The sequence below is a fragment of the Ptychodera flava genome, chromosome 21 (assembly GCF_041260155.1).
Source record: "Ptychodera flava strain L36383 chromosome 21, AS_Pfla_20210202, whole genome shotgun sequence".
NCBI lineage: Eukaryota > Metazoa > Hemichordata > Enteropneusta > Ptychoderidae > Ptychodera > Ptychodera flava.
Genome location: NC_091948.1, coordinates 10,446,240 through 10,459,606, shown reverse-complemented (window position 1 = coordinate 10,459,606; position 13,367 = coordinate 10,446,240). Strand labels below are relative to the sequence as shown.

Here is a 13,367-nt window from a genome sequence, read left to right as displayed (position 1 = left end):
ATTAATTAAATCCTTTTGTCATTTTAAATGTAAAAAAAATAATGTAAAATATATGAGATAGATACATACTCATAAACATTTTGCTGTGGAGTTAAAGGGATTGTATGTTGGTTTGTTGTTTCTTGACTATTTCACTCTGCTGGATGACGGAAAATACAAAAACGCAGTACATCACATGAAACGTTTATTTGTTTTTACATCACGAATAAAACATCGCCGGCATAAAATGTCCGTTAACTATGCGGCAGGTCTATCGTCCTACGATAATAAAGGAAAGTGTGGACTCCCCGAGGTAAGATTTCGTCAACATCAATCGCGTTTCTCAGAATAGAGAAAGCATTTAATATTTATTGGCAGATCGTCTCATTTATTTTCCCCTCCAAAATACAGACTTTTATAGGGCAGAGTCAGTCAGTTCTCAATGCTGAAACCCAGGTTAGCAGGTAGTAACCGTTTTCAAGCAAACAACAAACTGAAAAGTTAAGAGGGCTCAAAGAACAAACCACGGGGTATAGAAAATAAGACATTGATCTAATTTCTAAAAGATGATAAATGAGTGTCCTTAAAGGGGCAATTCTCAATCCCTGGTTTACGGATTAGCTCTTGTTGACATTGAGTACTTACATGGTGTAAGTCCTTTGTTTTCCACTGAAATTGTTATCAAGTTGGTAAATTTGTTTCCAGATATATAAATGGTGATATTAAAATGACCTGCCCCTTTAAATATTGTAATTATAGAAGCCTTACCTGTGTGATGAGTGTGTTACATTTACATTAACAAAACAAAAGGGGGAATCCTCCTGATCAGGCAAAAAGTTACCCCCCCCCCCCCCCCCCCCCCCGCCCCAATCAGGAGAATTTCTCCGGATATGGAGACTCCTTTTTAACAGAATATCTAGTCGCTGTCAATACCCTTTCCCATACCCTTCATTAATTTTTTCTGAGCATCAACACTGGGGATTATCGCTCTGACCAAATAACTTGAGGGGTAAAAGGTATGGACTGTTTTCTTTCAAATATTATTAGATATAGCGAGAGTAAAGTTGTAGGGACACACATTACAGTTAAAGGCTATATCATAAAAATGTTCAATACATACATGACATTTATTTATCAAAACTTCGAGACAAATGTATTGCTTGCTATACCCTGTGGAACAAAAATCACACAAACATCTTACACACCGCTTATTCTTTCATGTGCTTAGACTTTGTTGTTCTTTCTCTGTTCTCAAATTCTGTGCTGTATCACTCAAGCACAAATATCTGTAACTCAGCCTAAAAGTAACACCCCCTTTGTTCTCGAACACACAGATGCTTGGAGTGTTCAGTGTAGTGGAACATAAAGAATGGCACACTGATCTTGAGGACCTGTGTCCCAAGGGCCCTGCATCACAGCAATCATAAATCATACATGTGCTGAAACAATGCACATTTGCGATGAATCTACAGTGGTATATTCATGATTGTGTACATAAAAAACTTGCATATCTCAGTCACATGATTCAGTATTTCAGTCCTTGTGTTGGCAAATGCTCACCGTGAGTTTAATTTCAAAGTTTGCCATACTCTCTGCAGGAATGTGTTGTGTAATAAGGATTGATTGACAAACACAGTCACTTCAACCAAGGAGCTACTGCAGTAGCAAATCTTACTACCGTACTACTGTTTGTGTACCACCACACTCACACACATGCAACGTTTAATAATGTTAAATTTTCAATTATAACATTTGTATTTTCAGAAATATGACACCCCAGAAGTTATCTCAGAAAAAGTTGAGCTATTGTCAACTATTATCAAGAACAGCAAACACCTAGTGGTTCACACAGGGGCAGGGATCAGTACATCAGCAGGCATTCCAGATTTCAGGTATACAGTCAATCAAAGGTATACAGTCACCTGTAATCTAAATATGCCCATATATGGTCAAATGGGCCTTCCTTGGTATTTAAAATGCCCGTGTGAGGGCGCTGTTTTTAAAAAGTGGCCACCCGCTTAAAATCTGTGATTGGTCAGATTTTCTCTTTCAATGGTAACTGTGACAAAATTGGAACAGGTGACAGTATAACTTTAAGGAATCCCTTTCACCCCCAGTTCCATTTATCTAATCGTCTCAAAACGGACGAACTACGAGCAGACCTACGAGCTCGTACGAGCGAAGTACGAGTGACGTAATGTGCCGTACTTTCAAAGTACGAGTGACGTAATGCAGGTCCCAAAACCGATGAAGTGAGCGTCAAGCTGAGCGTGGAAAAACAAAAACAGCGTCGAACTGAGCGTTGAAAAAAAAAGACAAAATAGGATTCGAAATGAACGTAGAAACATGCCAAACAGAATGTCAAAGAGGGGTTCTGAGTACGGGTGCTAAAATATAGCAAATATGCAAAATAAACACGTAATGACTTGACTGATTTCAGCTTGAATATAGCAAGTACGGGAATGAGTTCAAAACGTCTTTCACGTGGGTAGGCCCTACTACTGACTTTGCAGCACTATATTTATAACACTGTTGACAAAATCTCAACAACAATAAATTGTGGGTTCATCGTAATTGGTATTGCATGCATTAGTGAATTTTCAAAATGACATTCATAATTGCATAATATTTCAACTTGGGTAGCAAGAAAACTGACGACTCTGAGTGACTGGCATTGGGCGTTTGTTCGTAGGCAAACATCGCGTGCAAGTTACAGACGATGGGCGGTACGGTGGGAGTAGGCAATAATAGCGATAAACAAAACGGCCAGTTTAGCCTACCCGGGATATTGTAATACATACGTCATCCACCCTCTGATGTGATTTTCCTCTAATTAACGCCAAATAAATAAATATATTTGTAAAAATACATTATTACGTCGACGCCGACTTCATTGACGTCGACAAAACTGATGCCTGGAACTTATCTACCGAACTGAGTGTAGCTAGGTAAGTTTGGAATGTGATGAGTTGGTTTGAGTGATGTTTTTTTGTTGTTCAGGAGCGCGAACGAACGAATTGAATATAGAAGTATCGAGCATCGATATCTTGTATGGCTTCTGCAAGTTCCGCGATGACAAACAGGAATATTGACCCCACAGTGACCTGACTATACCATTATTCAATAGGCGGGGCCGTATTCTCAACAATACACACCAATAATAGTGTGGTTCCGATAATGTGCTTTTTCAAAACTTGAAGTTGAATGCGAGGTCAGAAAAATGTTAGTCTTTAAAATCATTGTTGAGTAGAGGTCATTTTCAAATAGACTGTACAACATGAGGTTCACACGGGTGCCACAAAAACACCCGCCAACTCATAAAATCCTTCATATTATTCATTGTACACTGTGATTAACATAATGTGGTGATCAGATTATTTCGAGGTCATAAGCTGACTCACGAGCCACGCAGGTTTTATATCTGTGAAATCATTGCACTTTCGAATTCTACAAAGTAAAAAAGATTTACAACGGCTGTAGGTTCAAGTGCATTACACCAATCGAGGTCTCTTCCTGATGTTCGGACATTGCAACCTCTTCTTCGGTTCTTCTTTAACACCTTAATGTTACAATCGACGTCTGCAAAAAAGTTTACCATTGTGGCGTATAATAAGTCAGAGAGTGTCGCGTCGTCTCCAGTCTTGACCCGTACGTACAGACTCGTCCGAAAGTCAAAGCCTAAAAGTATTCCTCCGCACTGCACTGAACCCTCTCTCACGACCAAAAAATAATCATACGAAGTTCACACCCGCTCCTACTTCCGAGTTTCGAATATACACAGAAAATGTGTCTAAGCGTTCGTTTGTCGTAAAATCCTTTCACATAAACAAAAATCTTTCATCCATGGAATACAACATAGTCCTAGGCGTATTCATAAAAAATTAGGTCAAAAGGCATGTGTGAAATACGATGCATGTGTGACTTATAGCTTGCATACGTCACTCGTAATATGAAAGTACGAGCCAGTACTTCTGCTCGTACAATGTCAGTTTCGAGACAATTACATACCTCCCAGTTCCCTGTATACAGGTCCAACTCTACCATAGAAAACAATGGATTTGGGACAGACCATGGTGGTGAAAGGGTTAAGGAATCATAGTCTTTTAAAACAGTTTCCTTCAACTCTGAACTACTCTGGTTGCAAACAGTGCTTTTTCAAATGCAAGTGCTAGCTTGGAAATAGCTAACAGAATGTTAGTCTTTACTGCATGCTCCGTATCTCTGGTTTTGTGCAGACACTGTTCCAAAATATCACTTATCTGCTGCTTAGATACATAGAGCTAGAGTTGGCAGAGTAGTGAGTAAATTACCAAAAACACAGGTTCTCAGATACTAAATCAGTAAATCATCGCACTGCTTGAAACGTGCATTTTTTTTACAGAGGACCAAAGGGTGTGTGGACACTGGAACAAAAAGGGGAAGTTCCCAAACTAGATGTGACCTTTGACACTGCCAAACCAACCAAAACACACATGGCATTGGTTGGATTAGAAAGAGCAGGGATAGTGAAATACGTTATCAGTCAAAATGTTGATGGTCTGCACTTCAGATCGGGACTACCAAGGTAAGTGCTTCATAAATGTAACTGTTTATTCAATAAAGTTGGTTGTAGGGTGAAGGGGTAAGGCGATGAAACACCATACAATATATACCACCTATTTATTTTGCTTGGCCTTCAAAAAAGCAGTGAATATGGACTGTTTACAAACAGTTATAGCCGTTTCTCATTTTGGCTTTGAATCAAATTAGTGATAGTACAAGTGATCATATGATTGTTGGTGCTCACATTAATTCAAGTTAAGTTGTCCAGCGGTAAAACAAGCAAATGTAATTGCAACTTTCTTCACACATTCTGTAATGTTCACACAATCGAGATAATAAATCATTAGATCCATTTAAACAAAATTTTTATCCATGACCATCAATGTCTGATTATCAAACCCACTTTGCGTACTCATAACCATATGGGTTACTGGTAGAAAGCAAGTACAACATATATGTACATGGTCTAGGACTAGGAGTTAATTATTAATTTCACCATTATTTTTTCTCTCTTTCAGAGACCATTTTTCAGAATTACATGGCAATATGTTTATTGAAGAATGTGATAAATGTGGCAGGTAAGTTATAAACAGGATCCCAATTGTGATTAACTTTTAATATTTACTGTATTTTACAAATCAGCATGGTTCAGTTTATCGTCCCATAAAGTATGGACAATTTACAAATCAGGCTATATTGAAATTTCGGTGAGTGAGTGACCCCTGAATTCTATATTGAACCCTTTCACCGCAATGGTTTGACCCAAACTCATTGTTCTCAATAGTGACTGTGGACCTGTTTACAGGGAATTGGGGGTGAACAAGTTAAAAGGAGCAATACAGCCGTACATGACAAATTACACATCACTCCAGAGATGCTATCAGGTAAAGAAAAGACTTTGGCGAATCCATTAATCGGCCAAATTTTGCAAGTTGTAAATTGAGATGCAAATTGTAAACTGTAGTGTTACCGTCATTTTTTTCCTTACAGGCAGTATGTAAGAAATCAACCAGTTCCTACAGTAGGTTTGAAATTGACTGGAAATCTCTGTAGCTGGAATAAATCCATGGGTAGATGCAGGTAAGGGTCATAAATCATTTGTTAAGAAAGTACTTTCAAATTATTTCCAATGTAAAGTCCGATGTAGATATGGGACGGTCTTTTACTCTTTGTGTTACGGTCTTTATTTCTACGGTCCTTCCCTCACTACATCTGAACATGCGCCATAGGAAATCTGTTTTTAGCGACGAAGTTACGTAACTGAGGAAGCTTATAGAGTTGGGAGAGGCGAATTGACGTCATTTCCGTCAACAACTTCCGTAAAACTATTTTGTCACACCACGTGATCAGTGTTATTTAACGACTACGACTACGCATACCATTCACGTTGCACACTCACTATCAGCGACAATACCAGATCGTGTTGAATTGACATATAATTGAACTTCGAGCGTACGTGTGAGTGTATTGGCTTACATGAAAATGCGATAGACTATGATGCATTTACGTTAGAACGTCCATGCTCGATCATATTGTTTTTGTTCTGTCAGTGTAAATTACGAGATTAATGGATGTTGACGGACAATATCATGCGTGCGTTTGGTCCTGACATGCATGTCGTTTCGATCTCCTTTTTACTGTGCAGGGGGAGAATGAATTACGTTCCTCATGGGTTTCAAATATGTCAAAAAAATACGAAGTTTTGAGTGGATTTACGATTTCGTTTGTAAAATTACGAGCGAAAATTTCAGCTTCCCATTTCATCGGCACAACCGTGCAAGAAACCTCAGTCTCCTACTACCTCCATGTTCACATGTTGTACCACACGAACATGAAAGGCGTGTGGAAATTTGCGTAGTGTTTTTTCTCATTTAATTTGGCAAATTATCAGCAAAAACCTCAATAATTGAAGTTAACCCTTTCTTCTCAATCGCTTCCTGGAGTTTCAAAGTCATACCAACGAAAATGAGTGAAAAATTTCGATGCAAAAATCGTGCATCGGCGAGAGTAATATGCGTAAGCTTAAAGAGACTGAGAGTATTCATAGAGAAATAGCCCATGATTCCAGCTTGGTTTTCCTGTTTTCGTTTAAATGTTGGCCAAATAGTCACTTTTTAGCTGGTTTTGAAATTTTTAGAGCATCTAAAAATATTAAAATGACTTTTCATTAACAAACGAAATAAAAAAGTAAGAAATTCAATTATTTATCTACAAAATAAAAATATTTTGGCAGGCTGAATCATGCAGCTAAAAAGTGAACAATCAATGTTTTGGACGAGTACAAACGTGTGAGTGATTTTTCGCGGGGATTCCCCGACCGTTCATTGCTGTGGCGCTCAAATACGCAGTCAGTTTCTGTGAAACGGGATGAAATTTTCTTTCAGGCGAGGCGTTTCAAGTTACTCTTGAGAAAAGTTACTTATTTATCAGTTGTTGTTTTACTGTTTCATGCATGACACATCAGTGTTCGAAATAATCGGTGCCACCATCACCGAGAACTGTCAATCTGCCACCAAATTTTTTTTCTGGTGGTTTTTTTCTGCCACTAAATTTTGGGTCATCATGTCATCGATCCTACGGCTTGAAGGAAGGAACACTGAAGGAACACGCGTTGTCTGACGGCGGAAAAACTCATTAGCAAAACAAAAACAAAAACAAACTAATTGCGACATTTTGGCATGAATGAAAACATAGCGTGAATCCAAAGTTGTGATTGGCTAATCTCCATATCGATGACAGCAGCTTTTGTACACTTGACATGTCACGCGATAGTGTAATTGCATCATGTGCTTGGTAAATGGATGCAAACTTATTTGAAGCCATGGATCTCGGCAATGCTTACTGTTCAACGTAAATCAACACCCTGTTGAAAAAGTACAAGTTTACATCGTAGTCGAAACGGGCTCAGTCGACCAAGGAGGCCACACATTGCAGCAAGGTTGTGCGTGAGATGCAGACAGTTTCAAATTACGTGACCTTGGTTGTTAGGGATCGGCTCTCACTTACAGAAAACAAATCTGCACTGTAGAGTAACGAAAACGAAACTTGAATCTGCTCTCTTGACGAATACATTTATCAAAATAAAACTTTGGAAGACTGCTGTGCTCAGTGAGCAAACATGTAAAAGGGTTGCAGATGTACATGTGCGAATGCATTGGAAGATAAACACTACCACCAGCAGAGCAGTTGTTTGTGATCTCAGCTTGATAATAAAGAGTAGCAGCCAGCCATGCACATTGTAAATCACACAAGCTTATTACTCTTATGCAAAGATTTTTTATTTGGATTAGGTTGTGGAAAAATTCCAAATTCAAAGATGTTTTCGAGATGGCCAAATCTACAGAAAAGACTAAAGTATTCTCACATTTATTCTGCTACATTTCAGATTTGGTAATAGTCCTTCATTTTAACGAGATGTACATGTAGTTCATGTTTGAATCTGTTTTTTCCCTCTTTTAATTCACTTCATATGGGCCAAACTCTTGCTCTCTGTTACAAATTACAGGTACAGTTATTAGAAGTTTAGGGCAAGTAATTTTTCCTTTCAGACAAGTAAAAATGAAATTCACGTGTTCCACGGTTAGTAAGTTTGAAAATTTTTTTTCGAGGCCTGCAGTAGGCTATCGGTTGACTTTTTGTGACATGTACTCACCATATTTTCAAGAATTTATAAATTAGAATGAGTATGTGGCAATGACAAAATGTATTATACCGATCACATGATGTGTTACACTGCCACCAGATTTTTCATAATTGCCACCTGATTTTATATCCGGTGGCAAACTTTTGCCACTATAGAAATAAAAAAGTATTTCTATCCCTGCACATGTTTTTGATTCAATCACTTGTTGACCTGAAAAACAACGATATTTAGTACTCTTTTTCAACAGACTTTTAGTAAGTAGCCGCGGTACAGCTGTCAAATTTTGACACTCAAAATACTATCGTTTTCAAAGTACATTTTGAGTGAACTTTGTAAATGAACATTCTGAACCATCGTGTAATGTTATGCTTGGAATTTTGTTGCTTTTGAGGTTTATTCGTGGTTTTTTGTTTCTTTTCATCATCAAACATTGACAAGTAAGCTTGTAAAACTAGCCTTAAATCACTTAAATTAGAATTATGTGTTACTTTCTGGTTTTGTAACATGTAAAGAAATAAATAAGTTGATTTCTTTTGATCCTTTCCACTTATTGGTATTTTTTTCCTGGTTTAAAGTTACTAATATCCTTAACCTTTAGTCTCTACAATCTTAGAAAAAATGAAATGATTGATTTAATAAAAGAAACTTATTGTGACACAGTTCAGTCATTTTCATAACTCTGGTTAAAAATTCAGTGTGCTATACTCATATCTTGGCAGTGCTGAACTCTTCTATCATAGTATCTGCAATTGAAGAATTACTTCACATAGAATAATTTGTAAATGTAAATCAGTGCTGTTGAAGATTATTTAATTGTCAGGGTGTTGCCAAATCTTGTGTGTATATAAGTATGTCCGGTTCTGAGATGAGCTATATTGGCATACAAAAGGAATTTGTTGATAACTGACAATTTAATTAATACAGTCAATTTTGAAATTTACTCAAAACTTTTGAGACTGAATTTGAAATTTTACTAAGAATTTTCGGTAGCTAGAGGGGAAACATACCAGTGTGATGGGCGGACCAGAAAGAAAGTCCATGGAAATCAAGCAGGTTGTTCTTACATGAACGTTGCTGTTTGGTGTGTTGATTTGTTTCACACTATGCTAACATGTTTCAACACCCAAGGAAACATTTGTAACTTTATAGTCATGCGACATATTAAGAATATTATTTTAATTTTGTATCGGAATATCACAAAACAATATTGTGATCATCGCAGTCCAGCTAGCTGTTATGAGTAAGCATGTGTACTTGGCTGGACCGATCAAGTTTCTGCAAAAAATCATTTCACCATCAATGACAAGCTAAAGTGACGTCTTTAATAAATGTGTCCATTCAATATCCAAAGAAAATCAAGGCTATCAATGACGCGAAGAAAGTTTGTTTAGAATTATATTTTCGTTTTAAACTACAGTTCTTTGATGCAGTGTGGTCGTCTGGCAATCCACCATCACGGCAGATGTAGTGCATGCAATACACAGTCCACACTGTCCAATCATGCGTGCTTATTTTCCTGTTATAATTCAATTGAGTCAGAATTTTGTAGCAAGGAACATACAAAATCTTGCAGATAAATCAATTTGGATGATCTGTGTTGATCTATGCATATGCAAATTCCAAGTTTGGTGGACATGTGAAAATTATGGTTCTTGCCTTCATGTACAAGATGGCATGTTTACCAAGCTGGACGCTCACTGCTAAAAAAACGATAGATTTTATTACAGTTTCACATTTCAACCCTTCCTTTGCATCTTTCTCAGCAACATTCCCCCAACCCCTCTCCTTGCATCCCTACCGCTAAATGCACTGAGGAGCACAGTGTCATATCATTGGCCCTATGTTTTTCAAAGTAGAGTACACAACCAATCAGAAACGGCTTTTTCAGCATATTAGGCTGCAGATTGACACTCACATAGTAATCAAAATGGCATCTGAGTTGCTGCCAGCTACTGAAGCAACTCACTGTCAAGGTTGTACGTCCCCATATTGCTCGCATTCATTTATGATCCTCTCCTCCAGTGCTAGTGCGCATTCTTATTGGCTTGAGAAAGCGTGAAATTTACCGTTAATTGGGATTCTACTATTTTGCAGGCATTGGATCTTGTGATCGGTTGCCCAAATTGATTTGACAGAACCAACACTTTGGATTAGCGTTCCATCATAGAAGTGTCTTTACGGTTGCGTCTGTCATCATTTCATCATGCCTATTAGCGTACATGCATCGTTATTTAATGAAATTTGAATTATTCCATGGAACGGACAGAAATATTTCTTCTCTGCTTTTACAGAGGCAGATTACGTGACACCATACTAGACTGGGAAGATTCCTTGCCAGAAAGAGATTTGTATTTAGCTGATGAACATTCCAGGTGAAGTATTATATGCCTAAATATCCCTCTTTACAGATCAACTTTATGCTAAGGAAGTTTCCTGTCTTTCCTTTACAGTTGCATCGACACATGTATGAACATGAATGCATGGGTTGATATTCTTCACAGATGGTCATCAGCAAATTGTACATTCATTTTGACCAAGGTGAAACGGGTTCAGTGTGGTATAACTGTACACATGATAATGAAGTGAACTTTGGTGAAAGTGTCTGCTACCCATTGCATAGAAACTTATATCAAAATTGATAGGAAATGGTCAATGAATGGAGAATAACTGCATTCTTTGGTAGCTATTGCAACTGTATAGCAAGCTGAAATTTCTCCTTTTGGCCCAAGTTCTCATGGACATGTTCAATATATGTTGTATACAGGAAAGCAGATGTGTCTCTGTGTCTTGGCACATCTCTACAGATTGTACCCAGTGCTAATCTTCCTCTTGTTGTGTAAGAAGAAAGGTGGTCGTCTTGTTATCTGCAACCTCCAGCCAACCAAACACGTAAGTTGAAAATTGTATATGCTTTGCATGTTTATGTCAACTAAAAGTTGTTTTCCTTTATCTTTGCAGACTTGCTTTATGGATAATACACTTGTGCATTAATTCAGGCCACAGTTCCTCCACCCACCAGTCTGTGGGTGGAGGGACTGTGTTCAGGCTGAAGTTTTTAAATTCTTTGTTTTGTGTCCTTGTGCATAGGATTTTAGGGGTTTCATGAAAAAGACAATAGTATACGATGAAAATGTAGGTGCTTTATGCTAAACAAAACCCATTTACAATAGCTCTTCCACTTACAAATTTGTTTATGAATTTATGTACGTATACTTAAAACGTCTACATGCTTGCAGAATGTGACATTGTGTAAATTTTGGAGGTGAAAAAAGAAGTTCTGTTTTGATTAAACACCCTGCCATCAAGATTGGCTGTAGTGATGACCTTAACTCCTGTTTTTACACTAACAATATTTTTTCCCCTCAAGGACAAGAAGGCCGATGTTTTGATCCACGGTTACGTAGACGATATTATGACCCAATTAATGCAAAAACTGGGACTATCAATACCGGAGTACAGGGGTCCGTCTGTGGTTCTCAAGTCACAGCATGTACCAACAATCAAAGTGCCGTTCAAAGATCCAGTGATCAAAGCAGAGCCAGAAGCAGAGGTTAAATCCGAACCACAGCCAGTCATCAAGTCTGATCCAGGACTAGATATCAAACCACAACAAAACATCAACTCCCAGCCAGAACTAGATGTGAAACCAAAACAAAACAGCAACTCCCAGCCAGAACTGGATGCAAAACCACAACAAAACAGCAACTCCCAGCCAGAACCAGATCATGAATTAGAAGTGGATGGAAGGCAGGAGTGTGAAACAAGACAAGAGTGGACATCAAGTGATTTAGTTAATAGTGACAAGGACAGTGATCACATTGTTGATGGGATTGCACCACAAAGTGTTTGTCAAACTAAGAAGTCTAGTGGGACGACGCCTTCACATCAAGACATATCAGAAAAATCTGTTGAACCCTTGAGTCAGAATGATACTCCAAGAAGTGATTCTTCAGATAAAGTCAGTGCCAGTAGCAACAGAACTGATTGTAGCACAGAGAAAAGAGTGGTGAATTTGAACAGTGAATGTGACCAGTGTGATGGCAATGGAGACAATGTCACAGTCAATAATCTTTTAGAAAACAGCAAGACATCTCCAGAGGGCAGTGTTGAGACAGAATATCAGCATAAAGATAAAAAGGTTAAAACAGACTTTAGCTGATGTTAAAGAGAAGATGACATACCTTGTCATTTTTGTATTGTTTCTGTAGAGTTCTACATTCAAAATAAACTGACTGTTGTATCTCCCAGACGGTTTTTGCTTTTTGAATTCATCATGTGTGAAATTTTTTCCTCTTGTCTTCGCACACTTACTGAATAACCAACTACTTGATCACATAGAAAAAGAAAGGCAAACAGGGTACTTTCCAATTTTCGAAAAATATTCCTACATTAGGTTGAGACTGTTGTATGTGTAATAATGCAAGGCATAGGACATTACAATCCTTCTGGCTCATGTGTAAGAGGCTCTGCTTTACCACTGTGTTTCAAGTCTGAGAATTCAACCTTGTCTGATTAAGTTTTGACAGTTGCAGAATGGAACATTTTATGTCAACAAATAATTCCTCAAAAAAAAGGTGTTTGTAAAATGAGCTGAAAAAGTTGGAAAATGTTGGTGTCCGAGTTACAGGTTTGTCACTGTTGTGCATGCGTAGTCAGAAAGTACCTGTACATTGTTCTGAGTAGTGAGTATCAATGATTGATTTTCAAATTCATGATAGAAATTTTGTACACCCTGTGTAATGGGATGAGACCTTCAGAATATGCGGCTGGCAAATTTAACGCAAGGTTGTAAGGAAACGAAACAATTATTTTGACCAAAGAGTAGACCAAATATATGTACCTACAGAAGAGTGTGGCGCCACAAAAAGTAACCAACATACGAAGTAAGGACTGTACACCAACACTTACGCCAATATATCAAAAACTCAGAATTTTTCAGTTCATAAAATATTCTTTGCATTAATGAGACATTTATTTACATATTTCCCAGACTTCTATGTCATATCTGCACAGGAGACACTGTTATTTTAGCAGAGTCTGTAACAATGTAACCATAATTTACTGTCTTGGACACTGATAACTTTTGCATGCTGTCAATTTATACGAGTCTTCACTTTCTGAGATATCTTGTCATCCTCTTCAACTTTATTCATCTACATCCTGTGAATAAAATGACTTTTCCCCTTGGTTTTGAATCATGGCT

The 13,367-nt window shown here is 37.8% G+C and overlaps 1 protein-coding gene across 1 annotated transcript; it reads left to right on the top strand.

Annotated features, from left to right (window-relative positions):
* The first annotated feature begins 123 nt into the window (after nucleotides 1–123).
* LOC139121378 (NAD-dependent protein deacylase sirtuin-6-like) lies at nucleotides 124–13,359 on the top strand. The gene is given in 9 exon segments (XM_070686201.1): nucleotides 124–292; nucleotides 1,744–1,871; nucleotides 4,361–4,543; nucleotides 5,040–5,099; nucleotides 5,512–5,601; nucleotides 10,456–10,536; nucleotides 10,929–11,001; nucleotides 11,003–11,053; nucleotides 11,532–13,359. Coding segments are annotated over 9 exon segments (1,575 nt in total). The 5' UTR covers nucleotides 124–175; the 3' UTR covers nucleotides 12,324–13,359.
* The last annotated feature ends 8 nt before the right edge of the window (nucleotides 13,360–13,367 follow it).